Raw genomic sequence first — 20,774 nt, forward strand, 5'->3', positions numbered from 1 at the left:
AACTGAAATACCTTAGTACAAATGTCTAGTTAGAACTGAAGTGCAGTAACCTCCTGACTGACTGCTCATTGAAATAGGGATACAAAGAAAAAAAAGTTGATTGTGATAAAGTATTGTGCATTGGCCCCATCATATGTACAAAAAAAGTGCCCTTACTCAAATGAACAAATTACATGCAAAATATTAGTGATATCATTTAATATCCTAGAGCTCAATGCAGCTAAAATAAACCGCAATAAAAGTGGTTTTCATAGGTAAAAGTGATTTCATCTCTAAGATCTGTCCAGAACTTTTTACAAGTTCCATATACATGATACACAATTGCAGCCAACCACAAATTAAACACCATAAAAAAAGTTAAAATGAAAACACAGAACATACTTAATTTTTTATTTTGAAATTCCCTATTCCCTCTATACAAGAACCTTTGCTGAAACACTTTCCACAAAGGCAGCAGTGAATTTTCAGAACATTTTACATTTTTCCCCTCAGCAAAAAGATAAATCACAGTGTAAATTATGTTGTTCTGCTGTCATCTTTGGCTGGGGTTAGACCCAGAAGTTGTTGACTAGCAAACCATTATAGTCAAATGTTGCTAGTGCTCCTCAGGCCTTTAAGCTACAAACTCAGCAAGGAATGTTTGCATTTAATCTCTTTAAGGTACCACCAGGGTGTGACAGCATTAACTTCCATAAACTTTTATAGACAAATGGAAAAAAATCTACAAAATTAGCTAGTAATATTACACAGCAATACACACTTTTTATACTCTACACAAAACCAAAATTCTTGGTCTTAATGGCGAGTAGCAACTTCTGTTTGAGAATCTGTTTAGAGGAATAGAGTGGGACGTAAAGTCGAGAAATACAAGTGTTTGCGGTAGGAAGATGTTGGTCATCTGGTGGTCTTATTGTGATTGAGGGCATAGGCTGAAATCCTTCTTCACTGGCTGGTAATGATGGGCTTGATGTCCAAAAGTAAACCTAAACAGGAGTATAATAATTACAATTTTGGCTTTTAATATAATAACATTAACTCTGCCAACATCTACACAGAACCCTATTCTTAAGGTAAAACCTACAAAGGGATAGGATTTTGAATGGGGTTTTAAATTTATTTCTTGCACTGGGGCGCCTGGGTGGCTCAGTCGGTTAAGTGTCTGACTTCAGCTCAGGTCATGATGTCACAGCTTGTGTGTTCAAGCCCTGCATAGGGCTCTGTGCTGACCGCTCAGAGCCTGAAGCCTGCTTCGGAGTCTGTGTCTCCCTCTCTCTCTGCCCCTCTCAAGAAAGGTTCAGGGTCAAAAGAGAAAAAAGTGTCAGGTATGTAGAAAAGTGACTATATTTCAGGGCCTCAGTTTCTCTGTGGGCCTTTCTAGTGGTTAAATTCCACAAAGTATCGTTTAGTGGAAATAGGGCACAAAATCTCTAAAGAGAAGTTCAAAGACTCAGTTTATGGGTTCGAGCCCCACATCAGGCTCTGCATTAACAGCTCAGAGCCTGAAGCCTGCTTCAGATTCTATGTCTCCCTCTCTCTGCCCTTCCCCTGCTTGTGCTCTTTCTCAAAAATTGTTGAAAAAAAAAAAAAGTCTCTTATAGTTTGCCTATTTTTCTTTCCCTTCCTCTTATGATCCTCTGTTAAGTTTCTTAAATTCCACATAGAAAAGGTTTTTTTAAGTAATCTCTACATACAACATAGGGCTCGAACTCACAAGAATGACATGTTCCAGCAACCTGAACCAGCCAGGAGCCCACAGGCAAACTTTTTAATAAATATAGTACGATACTATATATTTTCCTTATGATTTTCTTAATACAGTTATATGGGGTGCCTGGGTGGCTCAGTAAGTGTCCAACTCTTGATTTTGTCTTAGGTCATGATCTCACAGTTTGTGAGATCAAGCCCTGCATTGGGCTCTGTGAGAGTACGGAGCCTGCTTGGGATTGTCTCTTCCTCTCTGCCCCTCTCCCACTTGTTCTCCCTCTCCCTCTCCCTCTCAAAAATAAATAAAAACTTAAAAAAAATACAATAATGTACAAAATATGTGTAATGCACTGTTTACTAATATAAAAACTTTAGTAAAATTTTGGGGGGAGTCAGAAGTTATACTCAGATTTTCAACTGTGCAGTAGATTGGTGCCCTTAACCCCCATAATGATTTGCTTTCCCGAAGAATGGTTTTATGAGAAATCTTATCTAATTCTCTAGAAGGGGCAGAAAAAGAAACTCTAAGTGTCAGGTCTACAAAATCTTCAAAGAACTTTACATATATATGTATATGTGTGTGTGTTTATTTTTGAGAGAGAGAGCGCACGCACACGAGCAGGGAAGGGGAAGAGAGAGAGAAGGAGACACAAGAGTCCAAAGAAGGCTCCAGGCTCTGAGCTGTCAGTACAGAGCCCAATGTGGGCTCGAATTCATGAGCCATGAGATCATGACCTGAGCTGAAGTTGGATGCTTAACTGAGTCATCTAGATACCCCTGCAAAGAACTTTAAGGACTGGAAGATGCTCTAGAGATAAAGCTGATCTAATCTACTCATTTTACAGGTAAAAAAAACAAAGTTAATGTAAAATGTTTCTCCAAGGTTGTATATGGCTAGGTAGGGTAGATAACTACCATTGCTAGAAGAAAAGAAATACTACAGGACTTTTCAGAACTTTTACTAGTGAACTGTGACTCTCTAAGAGGAGGATAAACTATGTGGTCTTACCCATTAACCCCAAAACCCTATAATTTGCAAGACTAGTAACCCAAGGAAGAAGAGTTTGCTCTGAATGGTCTGTTATATTCTTATGTCCTTTAGTTTTTCTCCTCAGCACATCAGGATAAAACCAACAATTGTGAAGCATCCTTCTCAAAAGAGGAGGGGGGAAACCCCTTGATATAATGCTTAAGCCCTGTAAATAGGAGTGACCCTCAAATTAAAGCTGTTAATAGGAAATCCTGAGGCCCTTTACAAAGGGAGATCTTTCATTTTAAAGACTGAATAGTTAGCAAATTTTCTTCCAGTGGAAGGCAGAAACTACAGTGAAATTTAACTTGACTGACTGGACTAAGGATACATTAGGTTTAAAAACAAAGTTAGTACTAGGGAATAGTTTAAAAAAAAAAAGTCCATTAGAACCTTAGAATTTATACCAGATAGCCAATCATTTTTTTTAATTTTTATTTTTTTAACATTTATTTATTTTTGAGACGAGAGAAACAGAGCATGAACGGGGGAGGGTCAGAGAGAAGGAGACACAGAATCTGAAACAGGCTCCAGGCTCTGAGCTGTCAGCACAGAGCCCGACGCGGGGCTCGAACCCACAGACCGTGAGATCATGACCTGAGCCGAAGTGGGCCGCTTAACCGACTGAGCCACCCAGGCGCCCCAGATAGCCAATCATTTTTATCTCTGTTTTTGATAGGTCTTACTGAACCGATAATGGGCTCTTAAAGAAACAAGGTAACTGAATCAAAAAACTGAGTACAGGTGGTCCTGAAACCATGCACACTGGTAGAGACTTTAGGGTCCACAATATTGGGAAAGTTGAATTATATGGAATCCACCTAGGGAACAACCGAAGTAGAAATTACCAGAGTGGCTAAACCAAGAACAGAACTAGCTAAAAGGACTACTGAACAACTTGTTTCACTATAGTGCAGAAATATTGGAAGACTCCTGGGTCCATTTAAAAATTAAGTAGTGCTGGGCACCTGGGAGGCTTAGTCGTTAAGTTAATTAGCAGCAGACTTTGGCTCAGGGCACGATCTCATGCTTCGTGGGTTCAAGCCCCATGTCAGGCTTTGTGCTGACAGCTCAGAGCCTGGAGTCTGCTTCATATTCTGTGTTTCCTTCTCTCTCTCTGCCCCTCCCCCGCTCATGCTGTGTCTCAAAAATGAATGTTTAAAAAAATTTAATGAAAAAAAAAAATCAAGGATGCTAAATGCAGACTCCCCCACTCCAAAAAATAAGTTACTACTGAGCTGGAGATAAATGGGAAACTGTCAAGTTTTGTGCTTTCCCACACACTAACCATTTCCCCTCTCTCAGATAAAATTGGAGAATATATCTAGACACTGGATTTTTAAAAATATATTCCACAAGAAGTATGGTTGTCAATTACTAAGAACTAAGGCTGGTTTGATAGGGAAGATGTTGCAAAGAACCATGAGGAATATGGCAGAAAGGATCTCTGGAATTTTCTGGGTAAGGAACATCCCACAAATTTCTCAAATAAAGTCTAGTGAAGACTACCTTTCAAGACTGATGGACAGGTTGATTTGGTTATGGATATACTCAAGGATAGACCTAGATTCCACTGACTTGGTAGGCTTTCACTATGATCAAAGTTTATATTATCTAATTTATGATTCTAATAATAAGTAGTAACATTAAAATCACAGACTTAATACATATCATAAGCTACTCTATTCTTAGTACACTATACAGATAGCAATCAAGATACTATTTAGAAATTTTGCAAAGGCTTGCCACTGGTCAAAAGGATTAAGGATATATAAAAGGAGCAGCCAGCATATGTAAGCACTATAGGGAAAAAGAAACATTTGTCTCAACAATCAACTGGTATTTTCTTCTGGGACTAAGGACAGCGTATCAATAGCTAAACGTATTTCATTCTGCTTACAGCTTTACAGGTTTTCAGTTCTGGAGTAGAAAAACCAAAACTGCCTTATATTTCTGACCTTCTATAATTTTCCTTAACCAAAATTAAAATGACCAACCATTACAAACTTAAAAGGTTATCATACACAGTATTTTAACATTTCATATTTTGTTTTGCAAATTTTGTAAAAATTTTAACTTACAAGATCTTGTCGTTCTGTCATGCTCATTTTCTCTACTATTGACCAGAACCAACGCTTGAACTGCAAGAGCTTCTCAGCATTTTCTCCTATGAAAAATATAAATCCAATATACTGTACCAATTATTACTTTAAAACACTGCTTCTTATAAAAAATAGATACAGAACTGTTATTTAGGATCAGGGGTTTAATTCCTAATAAAGGAAATTAGGACCATTTGCATAATGTAAAACTTCTATAGTTCATTACTCAATCCTGACTTAAGATGACCAAGAAAAATGGATCATCAGCCTCAAAATTGATAATCAATACTTTAATCCTATCTGTTGAACTCACACCAGTGCTTCACAAATTTTAATGAGTTTACAAATTACTTGGGGATCTTTTTAAAATACAGATTCGCATCCACTAGGTCTGGGAGAAGGGAGGAAAAGAACTGAAATTCTGCATTTCTAAAACACTTCTAGATGACACTGATGCTGCTAATCTGAGGATCATATATGGAGGGTCCTTAGGTATTTATTTTTCCCTCTTAGGTTTTTGGTTTGTAAATGAGACAAATTCTCATCTCACCAGTATTGAAAACTATACTAAAAAGTAGCACAGAAACTATTTTACAATGAATCTATACGTTGTCAAGCATGAAGAAAAAACAAAATTTAACTTGCTATAATTTAGCTGAAGCTGTTTGCAAAATATGAAAAAGGGGGAAAAAATCAGTGCCTTCACGTAGGCAATAATTTTGGACTATAGGTGTAATCCTTCCATAAGGAATTTCATGGCTTCCAGTGTCTTTATGGTATAGTCACAGCTCAAATTCTATTCCTAGGCCACTTGAAAACGAAGTGTTACAGAAAATCAGGCGCTGAAGGTAAATGTTATTCTAGGACGAATATCACTACCTCTTGTTATTCTTTCTGGATTTTCCATGTGTTTGTATGTTATTAAGTCTTTGTAAGTGAGCTCTGGGTCCAGTTCTACAGAGCAAACACCATGTAGTCAAATTCTTTAATTAGAGAGTCTAAGAGATTAGGAGGAATTGGGAAAGGCCAATAGAACTTTCACATGGATTATATTTTCTTAGTATACAAAATCCATTTACGTAGCTGCTCACCACAATGAAGTTTTTACTTGTATTCAATCTAAACCATATACTCTTTAAAACCTAGAAATGTTAACCAAAGATTTAAGAATAACCTAATGCTAAGCCATCATAGTTCAGTAATATCTTAAAAATGTACACAAAAAGCCTTGAACACCTGAGTTATACAGCTATTTCTAAACCCTGTAAATTTATCAAGTGTATTCCTTAAATAAACATTCACAAAATTTCCTACCTGATTCATCGTTGAAAGAGGTGAAACTGATCAACATCTGCACATTAACTTCACCACAGCCATTTACCAAAAGTCTAAAATCTTCTGCTGTTAAATCTTCTAATGAATTTTTGGGAAGCACATCCAGTAGACCTTTCCTCATTGCCTACAGAATATTTTAAAAATTACCTTTTTATTACCCTGAGTACTTTATTTTCCATGTAGCATTTTTTGTTGTTAAAGCCCAATATCTAACTTTAGCAGCCTAAGAATAGTAGTTCTCATTTAAACCAGAGAGAAAGAAATAAAATTAAGTATTTTTAAATTGACAGATTCAAAAGAGAGGCAGAGGGGGGAAAAAAGGCATCATGAATAGGCAGGCAATAGGTTCAAAAGTGAAACCATATTGTTATACACCAGGATTTAACTGAAATAATTTACACATTAATAAAATAGGCTACTCATGAAGTAAGAATAGCTTCAATTTGTCAAACATGCTATCCTGTCACATGCTATGAAAAGTACGACAAAAGAACACACACTCAAAATCTAGAGGCTCACTGAGAAATTACAATGTGCCATGAACTGTTCTTAAGCACCTTACACGTATTAATGCATTTAATTCTATCCTCATTTTGCAGAAGAGGGAACCAAGGCACAAAATACTTAAGTAGTTTGCTAGTGTCCTATAACAGCTAAAGAGCGTTGCAGCCATGATTTGAATCCTGACAGTAGGACTTCAGAGCCTGCACAATTATTCCCAGCACAGAGATCAGAACACCTGACAAATACAGCAGGCCTGATGTTGCTCTTTAGAAGGCTCTCCTGGAGGGGGATGGTCCTTGGCTGGCATCTGGAAACTTGGTTTTTGGAATGTTCCCCCTACATTACTGATACGGCTGCTCTGAATGCCTGGAGCAATGAACCCTGCTGTGCCAGCTTACCTAGACTATTTGTGCAGACAATGTGACTTATGATGAACACATGCCTCTAACAGTCTCAATTTCAGTAATCAGGGCTGGCTGCATAGGCAGAAAATGCTTACAGGACTGGCCTCTAATATAAAACCTGAGCTGTGACTCTTAAGCAGGCTTCTCTAAACACAAACACTGTCCATGTGTCTCTAATTCACTGTTGGAGGAAAGAAGTATATTCTTTGTGACAACCCACGGCCCCAGAGAGAGAACTTTGGAAGCCTGCACCTAGATTCCTCCAGATTTGGTTTGATGTACTTTTTCCCTTGCCGGGAGTCCTTTTGCTACAATAAACCATAACTATCAGTACTATTGCCTTGGAGTCGTTCAAGTCAGTCGCCTTCAAGTATGGGTGGTGGTAGGACCCCAAAACAGTAGTCATTTCAGTTCCACAAGAATCCTTTCTGAACTTTTACTCACCAAATTGACTTTGATGATCATATAGTTAATCCAAGTAGTTTTACCCAACAGAAGGTGAATGCTTGGTCTGGATTCAGGTGTAACTTACACTGTACATACATTAATTTGGTTTAAAAATTTTAACCTTTTATAGGCAAGCTGAATACACTCTGAAATAGTTTACCACATGAAGACACAAATAGCCTCATCAGATCAAATAACACTTTTGAGAAAATACTCACATGTAATGGCTGTTCTGCAACTACCAACATTCTGTGTTCTGCATATTTCCGCACATATTCATACACATTCTGAGGAGTGACTGGTATATTTACACCATTAGGAATAAGTTCAACCTGTAATAATTTAGCACTGCCATTTAAAAGCAATTTGGTCAAAGCAGTAGTAAGTCTACAGTTCATAAAATAATTCCCTGAAATTCTAAAATCTAAACACAAATTGCTGACCAATATCTAAGGGATGCAAAAATTTAGGCCTAAATAAGCACTAAAAACTACTTTTCAGTCTGTCTCATTAACCCTCCATCCTTCTCTCTATGCCTGTCAGTCTAGTGTGTCTTTTCTCTGCATGTTTGTGTGTGTGTCTCTCGCTCTATGTCCCCATCCAAACTGTTTCTGTATAAAATAAGCACGACAGACTAACCAAATTCTCTTGCCAGAATCAGAAAGTTACATATTTGCTTTACCTGTCCTCCACCCTCTTCTTTACACAAGTCAATTGCAAATGCCAAATCCATTGCAGAGAAAACAGCATCAGCATCTGAACTCTGAGAAGCGAGGATAAGTTGCCGTAAACTCTCATACATCACAGGGTCAAAAAAAGCAAAATCATGCCAATTGACCTAAGGAAGTAATCATATAGAACTCAATCATAAAACATCTTCACTACAATTTTATCTAATTTGAAGGTATAAAGAATAATATTCCACTAAGTATATTAAAACTGATTTAAAAAGATAAAATTTTAATCTTTGGCTCTGATAACATATTTAATTTTCAAGGTATAAAAAATGTAACATGTATTTTGGAAAAAAAAAAAAAGCCAGTAATGGAGGAGTTTAAGTTACAAAATAATTTGCAAAAATCCTGCATTAATTATTAAACAATGATTATGCTAAGCAGCTGGTCCTTAATATATACCCTATTTAGTCTTGATTATAATAAAATAGATTATTAATTCTAGATGATGAATCTGATGCTCAAAGGAATTCAATAACTTGTTGACAGTCATATCATTGGGTTATACTGGAGTCTATTTGATTCCATGATCTTTTCCATAAACCTCGTTAAAGAATCCACATATCAACATTTCTGAGCTGTTGCTGAGCTTTAAACCTAGTTCTTCTTTGGACAAGAACATTTAGCTGGAATATTTTAAGAATTCAACAGGGTCAGAGTTAAAATATATACATGTGTGTGTGTGTGTGTGTGTGTATATATACACACACACATACACCCACATACATATGATATGCTGTATTAATAATAGAAAACTATTCATCAGTGAATGTGATTTAAAAAATCGACTACAGCTTTAACAGTGTTAATTTGTATCAGATGTGCGATATACATTGCTGGAAAAGACTAAAATATCTCATTGTTTTGTGTCGAGTAATTTCTTTATACTACCTTTAAAACACTGGCAGTTACATTTTAAACCAAAAGCTGCATAGTTGGTATTATACATTAATTTTAAAGGATGTGGTTTTTTCCCCTCCTCCCAGTATAAAAAGAATGTGCAGGCAGGCAAACTATCAAAGCATATAAGGAAATTAAGCTAATTCTATCACCCAGAGATAAAGATCAAGCATGCTATGCTGGATTTTCTTACATTCTTTTGTCCCCCCCCCTCCTGTACATCTTACATAGATTTTTGAAGCCAACAATGCTCTTTTCAATAAAATACTACTACTACTTCCACTACCACCTGTTTGAACAAATAATAATCGTTAAAATCTATTGAGCACTTACCAGGCACTATATAGTTTTACCATTTTCTAAATGGGAAAATCTGCGATAGGTGTCAGGGGATTTGTCTGCAACAAGATCCAGGTCTGTCAGACACTGTCAAACCCACCTGTGTCACCCACTCTACTATGCTATCTCCTCCATGTATTGAGATTTTTTTTCCCATGTCACTAAAGGTTTGAAAAGGACTTATAATGGCTATAAAAGGAAAATTTTGCAATTGTAAAAGCAGTTAGGTTCATTAAAATCACTTACTTTCCTACCAAGCAACACTTTAATTACATGTCTATTCAATGTAATAGGACATAGTTCATTCTGTAACAGACATAGTCCAAGAATCCTAAAAATAAAAACAGGGAAATATATTTAAATTTGAAAATAATTCTAGAACATATATAACCCCACACATACATACATAATATATATACAGTATTTTGAGAAATTTTCTACAGCCTCATTTCTAATCAGTATGAAATAGAGCATATACACATTTTAAAAACTGTTTTAGAAAAGTCTTGAACTGAAATTTTATAAAAATTCAAATGTAAGATTAGGGTTATTTTACCTGCCAATGTTTCTGAAACAATTCAACCTTGCTTCTGTATTTTTGCCAGGCCGTGGAGTATAAAATCCTCTTTTTCCAGGTTGGTAAAACAAAGGGGCATTATCGTCACCATCATCTGTATCGTCTAAATCCATATCTACAACACTTCGACTAGAACCATGACGCTTTCGGTTTTCCTAATAATAGAATATCAGAGATTAAGTCCCCAAACTGATTTTTAAAACAAAACATATAAACTAGTGTTTGAAATGACTAAAGTCATTTCTAAAGTCATTGAAAGTGAAGTCAGGCAGGTAAAGCAACATTTAAATGTAAATAAACTTTTTTTAAAGTTTATTTTGAGAGAGAGTGCATGCACATGGGGGAGGGGCCCAGAGAGAGGGAGAGAGAATCCCAAGCAGGCTCCATGCTATCAGTGCATAGCCCACGAGGGGCTCGATCTCACAAACTGAACTCTGAGATCATGACCTGAATTGAAATCCAGTTGGATGCCCTACTGACCCACCCAGGCGCCCCTGTAAATAAACTTTTAAATTCATCCTTTCAGAACTGTGGTACAGGAAGCTCATGCCTGTTAAATCCTTCTCTGTCCATTTAAAAAAATCACTAATGAAAATGGTAGCTTCTTTCCCCTTAATTCCTCAAAGATATTTGTGCTGGATATAGAATTCTGGATTAACTTCTTGAGAGACAGACTGCAAGCAGGGGAGGAGGAGGGAGAAGGAGAGGGAGAGAGAAGGAATCCCAAGCAGGCTCTGCACTGTCAACACAGAGCCTAATGTGGGGCTTGATCTCATGAACCATGAGATCATGACCTGAGCCAAAACCAAGAGTTCGATGCTTAACTGACTGAGCCACCCAGGTGTCCCTGGATTGACAACTCTCTCTTTTTTTTTTTTTAATGTTTGTTTATTTTTGAGAGAGAGAGCAAGGGAGGGGCAGAGGGAGAGGGAGACACAGAATCTGAAGCAGGTTCCAGGCTCTGAGCTGTCAGCACAGACCCTGACATGGGGCTTGAACCCACAACTGTGAGATCGTGACCCGAGCTGAAGTCAGATGTTTAACCGACTGAGCTACCCAGGTGCCCCTAGATCGACAATTCTTAAAGCACTCTGAGGATGATGAACCACTGTCTTCTGGCCTATACCAGTTCTGATGAGAAATCCATGGTCTTTCAAATCAGTTTCTCTATACATAAGGCACTATTCTTTGCTTAGTTTTACAGCAGTTCGATGATAATATATAGTTTTCTTTCACTTTATCCTATTTAGGGTTCACTGAGTACCTTGAATCTATAAATCTATGTCGTGTACCACATTTGGTAAGTTTTCAGTTACTGTTTCTTCACATATTTTCCTGTTGCTACAGGAATATCTCTTCTTCTGGATACTCTAATGACTTGGATGTTTGATCTTTTGATATGGTCCCACAGATCCAAAAATTGTTCTTTTGTTCAGAATCTTCTCTCTGTTCTTCAGAGTAGATAATTTCTATCTACAAGTTGACACTTTCCTATCATCTTCATTCTGCTATTGACTTATCTGGCGAATTTTTTTCTTTTAGATACTCTTTTAATTCTAAACTTTTCCCTTGGTTCTCTTTTAAAGTTTCTATTTCTCTGCTGTGAACCTCCTCTTTCAGTTCATTAGTGTTTGTCTCATACAGTATGAGATAAAATCTGTGGTAGTTCATCTTGAAGTTGGTATCTACTGGGTCTTTTCCCAGGAAAACTGGTTGGTCTTTCCTGGCTCTTTGTATTTTGGAATGCCTCCCGGGCCTTTTAAATATTATGTTGTGAAACTCTGGGTCTTGTTAAAATGATAGGGAGAATGGTGATATTTTGCGGTTTTAGGAGGCAATCAACCTGGTTAGATTCAGACTAAAATGTCACATCTATGTGCAATGATTCCAGTAACAAATTTTCACAGTCTTTTATCATACTGTTTGGATCTGCCCAGCACCATCTGTAATAGTCTGGGACTTGGACAACGGTTTCATACCACAGTTTAGTTCTCAGAGCCTTTTCTATCTTCCAACTATGGTGGGAGTAAAAGGGAATCAGCTTACTCTCGTGCCTGAAACAATACCGCACCAGCTGTTTTTCAAGTTTTGACTTTCCTCTATAATCAGTATGCTATTGTCTACTTTTTAGAATCCTCAGGCAGTTCCTTTTCGCATTTTGTTCAGTTTTTAGTTGTAGTAATGGAAGAGATAAGATTATACTGGGTTTGCTCCACCTTGAGTGGCAGTGAAGTTCTCAGGTAGCTCAAGAATGAAATACATCATGTGCTAAAAAAGCCTTCTTTACTGCTCTCCTCCACATGTCTCATTTTCTCTGCATCTTTGGCACTCAATTCTTCCTTAAGGAATAAGCCCTAGGAAATTCATGACATCTCTAAATTCAAGCTTAATTCAGGCTGTGCTAAATTAGAGTTCCAAGTGCTTATTACTAGCACATGTACAAAATATCTCTTACCTGTACCTTTTCTGAGGAGTCTAATAATCCAAGATCCAGGATACTATCAGCTCCATTTTCCCTAAAAACAAACAAAATAACCTTTCACATTCCAGATAACTGAAACTTCTAAAATTCAGTGTAGAGAAACATGCATTTGAATTTATAAGAATTTATAAATACATTTAAAGTTTTGAAATAAATACCTAGGGCACTTACTAGTCTTAGTGCATATGTAAGAGCAGGGAAGTCAGTATTATATACACACAAAAAACAGATTTTACATGTGTGATTCAAGATAATGAGATAAAGGCTACCTGGTTTAAGACAAAATAAATGCAGTCTTCACAGGGGGACTGAAGATTAGGCTCACAGGGAGCATTATTAAGAGAACAGAAAATGTTCAGAAAGCAATCACAATGGGAACTGAATTCCTTAGTGTGTTTAATTATTCTAGAATACTAATAAATTCACTATTTACTTTATAAAGCCAGCTGAAAGCAGTCTTCAAGTCTTCTACTGAATGCAAGTCTTTTACTTGCATTCAGTAGAAAACACTACTAATAATGCAAACCTTACGTATGTTTAAGAAAGATTTTTATAAAATTTATTTATTGATTTACAGAGTACACACATGAGCCAGGGAGGGACAGAAAGTGAGGGAGAGAGAATCCCAAGCAGGCTCTGCCAAAGTCGAGTCCGATGCCTAACCAACTCAGCCACACCTAGGAGCCCCTGTTTATAACCATCTTTTTATCAAAATGCACATTCCTCAAAACCTTTCCTATAATGGGCTGAGCTCTATCATGGTGTTGATTACGTCCAGAGACTGGGAAAAGGAATGAAGAAACAGTACATAAAAGCCCAGAGAAGGAAAAAAATAATTAACAGTAAAGAAAATAAACTTCTAGCAATGGTCTTTTTGCTTCGACCATTCAAAGGCTATGAAACAGATAAGTGGCTATTAAGTTTCAGTGCTTAACCTACCCACTTATCCATTTCTTAGGACTATATCCAATCCAAGTTCCTCATGTAAAATCATGACTAGGAAGAAAAGACAGAAATTTGCATCTAAAATAACACTTTGGGGTGCCTGGGTGGGTCAGTTGGTTATTAAGTGTCTGACTTCAGCTCAGGTCATGATCTCATAGTTTGTGAGTTTTAGCCCTGCATTGGGCTCTGTGCTGATAGCTCAGCCTGGAGCCTGCTTCAGATTCTGTGTCTCCCCTTCTCTTTGCCCACCCCCCACCCCCACTTGCGATCTGTCTCTCTCTCTCAAAAATAAACATTAAAATGATGGGTATTGAGGAGGGCACCTTTTGGGATGAGCACTGGGTGTTGTATGGAAACCAATTTGACAACAAATTTCATATATTGAAAAAAAATAAATAAAAATAAACATTAAAAAAATAATTATTAACATTTCAAAGCCAAACTGGATATAAGAGTGGCCCCAGAACAGAAGGCACCGAATAAGTTTGGCATATCTTCCTGATGTCACCCTGGGAAAAGAATTATTTAGCTGTTAGATAATTTTAGGTTTTACAGTAAAAGAAATATATTACACAACAGAAAGCAAAAACTTACAGGAATTTTTAAAACAAATCAGAAGTCCTAAAAGAAATTTCATGCTTATGGCAAGAACTCAGGGACTACACACCAATTCCTTGAAGTATCTGGCCTCTGCCATCAGGGGTATTCTGGTAGAGAATTTGGGATGTACTTCTTTCAAGTAATTTCTAAATTTCAGGTATATAAAAGATTTTTAGAGCATAAGTCACGCTAAAATTCTACCTTTCTAATACATGTGAAACTCAACTGTCACTCGTGAATTTTAAGCCATCTCTTCAAAAAACATTTAATGTCATGTATTTATAGTATAAATTTTATTTTTAGGATGTAGTGCCACCATATCTTAAAGTAGTTGATGTTTAAACTGAAATACCTTCCCAATTATATACTTTACCGTCCATGTGCTATAATGAGTTCCATGGCTTCATCCACTCTTGCTCTCAGAGAATCTTCACTTGCTAGAAGGAGAAGCAGCTGAGCTGGGGATAATTCCAACAGCATGCCGGTGATTTTACTTGCAAACGCCTGCAAACAATGAGCAAATGTTACTTGCCCCTACTCTCTGAAACCTCTTGTCAAAATCAACAATCTTTTATTCCCCCCCCCCCCAAAAAAAAAAAAAAAAAAGGGAGAAAGAAAATTAAGAAACCTGGAAACAAAACATTTCTAAACCAGTAAGGCATTTTATTTAAATGAGAAGCTTAATTAGAGAGAACTTTGGTAGTCTTGTTAAAGCTAGTTTAAAATTTGTATGACAAGCCTTTATTTTTGATATCCATGAGTAAACACACAAATACTTGATTTTCATTTTTTCTCACTACAGAGAGGCAGAAACATTTCTTACATGTAGGGCAGAAGAAAAGAAAGGGAGGGAAGAAGTAAAGGAGGGAGATGAAAGATGCCTATGTTTAAGGCTAAGGATTTACTGGAAGAAATATGTTATGTATAAAGACAAACAAAAAAGCACTAGTTTATGTTTCATATTATATGAAAGAAACCTGACAGGACATTCAATATAAAAATCTCCTAGCAACAGGTAACAGCAATAAAGAAAGTACAGTATTTGCAATGTTTTAGCTACAACTTGTTAACAGATTAAAAAGTCTGCTTCAAAAGGTAACAGTTTGTACAAATAAAGGTACAAATTGAATGCACAGATAATTCTTTAGCACACAAGGAACTTATCAGGTAGAAGCCAACTTAACATAGGTAGAAAAAACAAACCTCAAGCTACCCTCCAGCACATTTTGCAGCTTTCCCTCTTAAGCTTCCATTTTGTTACTACAGTCCTCAACCACTTGAATGGCCAGTAGCTAACAACTTTTTAAAATACCAACTTTAATCCAAAAACAAAAATGAGGGCGCCTAGGTGGCTCAGTCGGTGAAGTGTCCGACTTCGGCTCAGGTCATGATCTCACAGTCTGTGGGTTTGAGCCCCATGTCGGGCTCTGCGCTGACAGTTCAGAGCCTGGAGCCTGCTTTGGATTCTGTGTCTCCTTCCCTTTCGCTGCCCCTCCCCTGCTCACACTGTGTCTCTCTCTTTCAAAAACAAAAATGGCACAGCCAGTTAAGAGGGACTAAATGTACCATACATACTGGTTGCATTGCTTGCACTCGGGGATAAAGTCTCTCTCCAAGTGCCTGACGATGTGCTGGCAGAGGATCAGGATCATCACTAGGATTCCCTTCAGAAGCTGGTCTGAAGGGTCTAGTGTCAATGGAAAGCTGTCTTCTAAAGTCTCTGAAAGGAGAACAAAGCTATTATAATTCATCTCCCTTGTCTGCAAAATAACATCAGCACAACCAGTACTAGAGATGGAAAACCAAAGCATATAGGCAGCTCTAATTATCAAGATGGTAGAATGCTTAATAGACGATGGTTGGGAAATAAAGGTTTTCTAGACATTAATACTCAAAAATCTATAAATTTGTAATACATAGTTCAATTTGATTCTAAGGGAGTAGGACCATAAAATAACAGATTATCAAGAATCCACTCACATTTCCTAGAAGTTTTAGTCCAAATTAAATGCCACCCACCCTAATACAAAAATTAAGGTTTAAATATAATTGCCACAATTAAAATTTTAAGACAAATTTAGGAAAGAATGATAATTATGTAATTTCAACTGCCCCTGGGTTTTTAAAGCAGAATATTTTAATAACAGTACAGTTACTATACATATACCCAAATACTAAAACTTTTTCTAAAAAATAGTCCATAATTGAGATCCTCTCATTACAGGCCTACCTCCAATTTCATTCCCTAAGGTGGTATTCAATAAAAGATACAAAATTATCTCACCTATCTCGATCTCTCCGAGAACCTGCTCGCAAGCCACTACTCCTCCTCATTTCCCTTTCTCTCTCCCTTTCCCGATCCCTCTCTCCTCTGTTCCTTAATCTCTGCATTAAACCTGAAAGAAAATATAAAACATACTTTGTTTAGATAAATGTAAATGAAACTATTTTAACTGTCAAAGTTAATGTGAGGACATGAGACCAACTTAAGAACATGACAGGTGAAAATTACCTCCCTTAACATCTGTTAGTACCTTCCACTCATTCTCCCTATGGTTTTGAAGGCTAGGGGTAATTATATAGAATGTACTTCGCTCGTAATAGATGTTCGATCAGTATGTATTTAATGAATTATGTCACAGTTGTGAAATGATATATAGCAACTGGGGCTGTTAGCTTTACCATAAATAATGCTGAAGTTTCGTATGTGATTAGAGTCAGATTTATTTAGTTTTGGGCATTAAGCAAAATATAGGCCACCCAAAACATCAGCTACTATTATTTTCAAAACCTTAACCATAAGCCAGAGTATGGTTTCCGAAAGAATGTGCAGGAGACAGTGATTTCTGAAATGTTATGACTTCCCAAGGCTCCCTCATTCACATCTGCCATTTTCTTTTTATTGTAAGACTATAGAAAGTCAAACGGTAAAACTAATGATGAAAGGCTGCAGGGCTCTCCCCATCTTTTCATCCTCAATCCTTCCTAGAGCTCATCGAGCCTAGTCTATGGTGGCATTTTTCAGAACTCAATACAACAGCACTACAGCCTAGGTGAAATACAGGATTTTCTTATTAGTAATGCCCTCTCGCTGAATTATCCACCTATGAAATGACAATCTTCTGCCCCTTATTTATATGAATCCCCAATTATACCCACTTAAGGCATCTGTCATTTTCACAGATCTTTTTAATTTGAAAATGAGGTAAGAATCCTAATCCCAAAGTGCTGGTCCTCAAAGAGGTAGAGCTTACAGTAGGATATTAATAAAGAAAATCTTATTACCAAAAAAACAATGTCTTGTTAAATTATACAGTGAGGTTAGTAACACAGTCAACCAATCTACATTTGGTTGCAAGCTCTGTGTCTCGTTGGGGACCAGTATCAACTCTGCACATTGTCCTTTGAATAGCACTGCTCTAGAGAAAAGGATTTTCAGTATCTGTACTAATTAAATATACAGGGGTGATGGAAATAATGTAATGTGCTCACTGAATTTTTCTGTTACCATAGAGCTTACAACTTCCCACTCCTCAAAACATGTAACAATTGAGAGGAGAAACTCACTAGTACCATCACAAACATTTATGAAAATATGGCAGTAAAAGAACAAAGTCCTAAGCTGTTGACTAGAATAGGTTAAATAAGAATAAATCACTAATCTAGAATATAATTGTATAAAAATGGAAATGTGCAGTAAAGTTCTCCCACTATAAATACATTTATAAATACATTTAACTGTGACTGTAATTGTTTTTGCTCCAATAAGAATGTTTTTTTCCTCTCAATCCCCTTCACCAAGTCCGTCTATCCAAATAATTTTTATGATGTTTATTATCTGTACTTACTCGTATGAGTGCCTTTGTTGGCATTTTGGATACAATCTAAATTTGGCAGTTTTTCATTTGACAAAAAAGCTTGTGCAATGGCTGTATAAAAACTTCGTGCTACACCACTGCCCTCTCCTGGTTCATCCTTAAATGTGACTTTTACTCGGTGCACAGCCATTGGTGTAGTAGCACATCTTCGACCAAAGTGATTGTTAAGCTGCCTCATGGTCTGCTGAATAAGAAGATCTCGATCGCGATCAACCTATGAAAACACCAGAGAGTAGTAAAGTTCAATGTTAGAGACCACCTTGAAATTTTCCTATGTAAAATCTGAAAATGTAATTTTAGCTTCCTGTTGACAGTTTAACTACAAAGTAATGTGGATTCTTAGAAGCTTGTACATTCCACATAAGAAACATTCTAAAGCATACAGGAATGTCCTGCATTAAATCAGGATAATGGAATTAAACTCAATTCTAACATTTTCTTTGTTGTTGTTGTTTTTCAAAGTTTTATTTATTTATTTTGAGAGAGACAGAGCACAAGCGGGAGGGGGCACAGAGAGAGGGAAAGAGAGAGAGAATCCCAAGCAGGCTCCACTTTGCCAGCACAGAGTCCAACCTGGGGCTCGATCCCATAAAACCGTGAGATCATGACCTGAGCTAAAAACAAGAGTCAGACGCTTAACCAACTGAGCCACCCAGGCGCCCCCTAAATTCTAACATTTTCTAAGTAAGTTCATTGGAAAACAGCAATCTGTTCAATTTTGGAATATACTAGGATCAATTCCAAGTGAATCAAAAGTATGTGTTGTGTAAAAAACAGCAAATACTAGAAAACATGGGATATTCCTTTGGTGACAAAAAAGCACAAAGTATAAGAAAAATGACAAGCTGGGAAAAGCAACTGGTGCCTTCTATTACAGACAGGTATTCACGAATAGTATACATATTACTGTTAAGATGTGTTTCTAAAAAAATTGAGAAAAACTTAATAGAAAATGGGCAAAATGTACCAAATAGTTCACAGAAAAAGTAATATTCTTAGACATATGAAACAATGTTTAACTTGCTCATAAGAAAAAGCAAATTAAAACTACTCTAAGATGCACATATTGGATGGGCAAAAATCTAAAACTCTGACAAACTGCTGGCAGAACTATAGAGAATCAGGCATTCTTGTATTAATGTTGCAAGTGCAAAAATATGTAACCATCAGGCAGAAGTATTTTCCAGTATTTGCCAAAATTATATACGCATATGCCCTTTAACCCACGTCTAGGTTCTATGTCTAAGAATCTCTTTTTTGTTTAAATTTTGTTTTGTTTTATTTATTATTGAGAGAGCGAGTGAGCGTGAGCAGGGGACGAGCAGAGAGAAGACACAGAATCTAAAGCAGACTCCAGCCTCGGAGCTGTCAGCACAGAGCCCAATGCGGGATTTGAACCCTTGAACCCATGAACCCATGAACCCATGAACCCATGATCTGAGCTGAAGTCGGACTCTCAACCAACTTGAGCCATCCAGGTGCCCCTAAGAATTTCAAAGACACACTTGCCAAAAGAAAAACACACCTAAAGCTATTCATCACACTACTATATGTAACAGCAAAAGATGAGCAGCTGTAAAAGGAAGACAGAACAATGCTCTATACAGCGATGGCTTTACCTCTGGGATGTACTGTTAACTGGGAAATGCAAGATACAGTAAAATGTGTAGCACACTCAGAGTCAGGAGTAGGGGACACAGATGGGCAATGAATTATATGCACGCACATACACGATTGTATTTTTTTTTTTTTTAAGGAGGGAGGAAAATAAAACAACAAAAGAACAAAAACATGAAAGGCAGAGGAGGGACATGGTGAAAGAGACAGAAATGGAAACTAGATTTCCCTAAATATATCTTCTTCAGTAGAGCTGATCATGCACTATGTAGATATTTTACATTAATAACAAAACCAAAAAAAAGAGAAAGCAATCCCTAAAAACTGAAAGCAAAATGAAACAAAGACCCTGGTTGTATGGAAATTAGTAGCAAAACCACACTAAGAAAAATTATTTCAAATGACTTTAAAACAAAGCAATTGGACTACATCTCTACTTGGATATGCTAACAAAACCCTGCAAATCTTAAGCTCTTTTTGATAATTATTTTGGGGTGGTAGTGTTGATGTTGTGATTCCAAGACTGCTATGTACATGCTGTAGGGTAAAAGCAAATGAGTACTTTTATTAGTGTTGTTGGGAAGTTGGATATTCAGTTTGGAAGAAAGGAGATAAAGACTAAGAGGTAGAAATAAAACAACCTCGTGATCCTAAATCGTGAATTTGAACTGGAAATATCAGTATGTACTTAGGATATAATTTTTTTTTAAAGGAGAATTTCCTAGCTCTGTGCGATGAAAAGACCTAGAAACAACGACCAACCTAGTAGGTAGTGAGCAACCCTACAGCCCAGAGTATAAACTCAAAGTACCTTTTTTCCTACCAAAAGGAACCAGGGCTTCTTGAAGAAATGGCTGATCTAAGGTCTGTGACAGGATATACACAAGATGAGACATACCAAAAAGTAAGGAAGTTATCAAAGATTACTGGAGTCCTGTGAAAAGGACTGAGGAGCCAAAAAAGACTCAGGACTCCCACTACCCAGAGACCACTGGAGCATCAGTGGAAAATAATCACTTTAATGGAACGAAGGACATCAAAAATGTTAAAAAACAACAACAACAACAAAAGGCTGAAAAATTCATTGATCATCATGACATGTTAGGAAACCAACTGTACTACTCTAAATTTGGTGATTACCATTTATTTAAATTTTTAATTATACAACATATATAT

At 36.8% G+C, this 20,774-nt stretch overlaps 1 protein-coding gene across 7 annotated transcripts in view; it reads right to left on the minus strand.

Moving 5' to 3' along the window:
• Positions 1–376: 376 nt before the first annotated feature.
• UBR5 (ubiquitin protein ligase E3 component n-recognin 5) overlaps positions 377–20,774 on the minus strand; it is a 137,438-nt gene continuing 117,040 nt past the window's right edge. For 5 of the 7 annotated variants that reach the window (XM_060611048.2, XM_060611047.2, XM_060611049.2 and 2 more), the window contains exons 48-59: positions 17,952–18,195; positions 16,388–16,499; positions 15,679–15,823; positions 14,477–14,607; positions 12,532–12,592; positions 10,056–10,231; positions 9,746–9,830; positions 8,209–8,364; positions 7,745–7,858; positions 6,151–6,295; positions 4,816–4,901; positions 377–983 (exon numbers count right to left, since the gene is read on the minus strand). In XM_060611048.2, the coding sequence (XP_060467031.1) occupies positions 771–983; positions 4,816–4,901; positions 6,151–6,295; positions 7,745–7,858; positions 8,209–8,364; positions 9,746–9,830; positions 10,056–10,231; positions 12,532–12,592; positions 14,477–14,607; positions 15,679–15,823; positions 16,388–16,499; positions 17,952–18,195 (1,668 nt within the window). In that variant the 3' untranslated portion in view covers positions 377–770. Of the gene's footprint in view, positions 984–4,815; positions 4,902–6,150; positions 6,296–7,744; positions 7,859–8,208; positions 8,365–9,745; positions 9,831–10,055; positions 10,232–12,531; positions 12,593–14,476; positions 14,608–15,678; positions 15,824–16,387; positions 16,500–17,951; positions 18,196–20,774 lie in introns of those variants that run through there. The other 2 variants (XM_060611046.3, XM_078441418.2) reach the window with 2 other exon arrangements.

The sequence above is a fragment of the Panthera onca genome, chromosome F2, assembly GCF_046562875.1.
Source record: "Panthera onca isolate mPanOnc1 chromosome F2, mPanOnc1 haplotype 2, whole genome shotgun sequence".
Classification (NCBI taxonomy): domain Eukaryota; kingdom Metazoa; phylum Chordata; class Mammalia; order Carnivora; family Felidae; genus Panthera; species Panthera onca.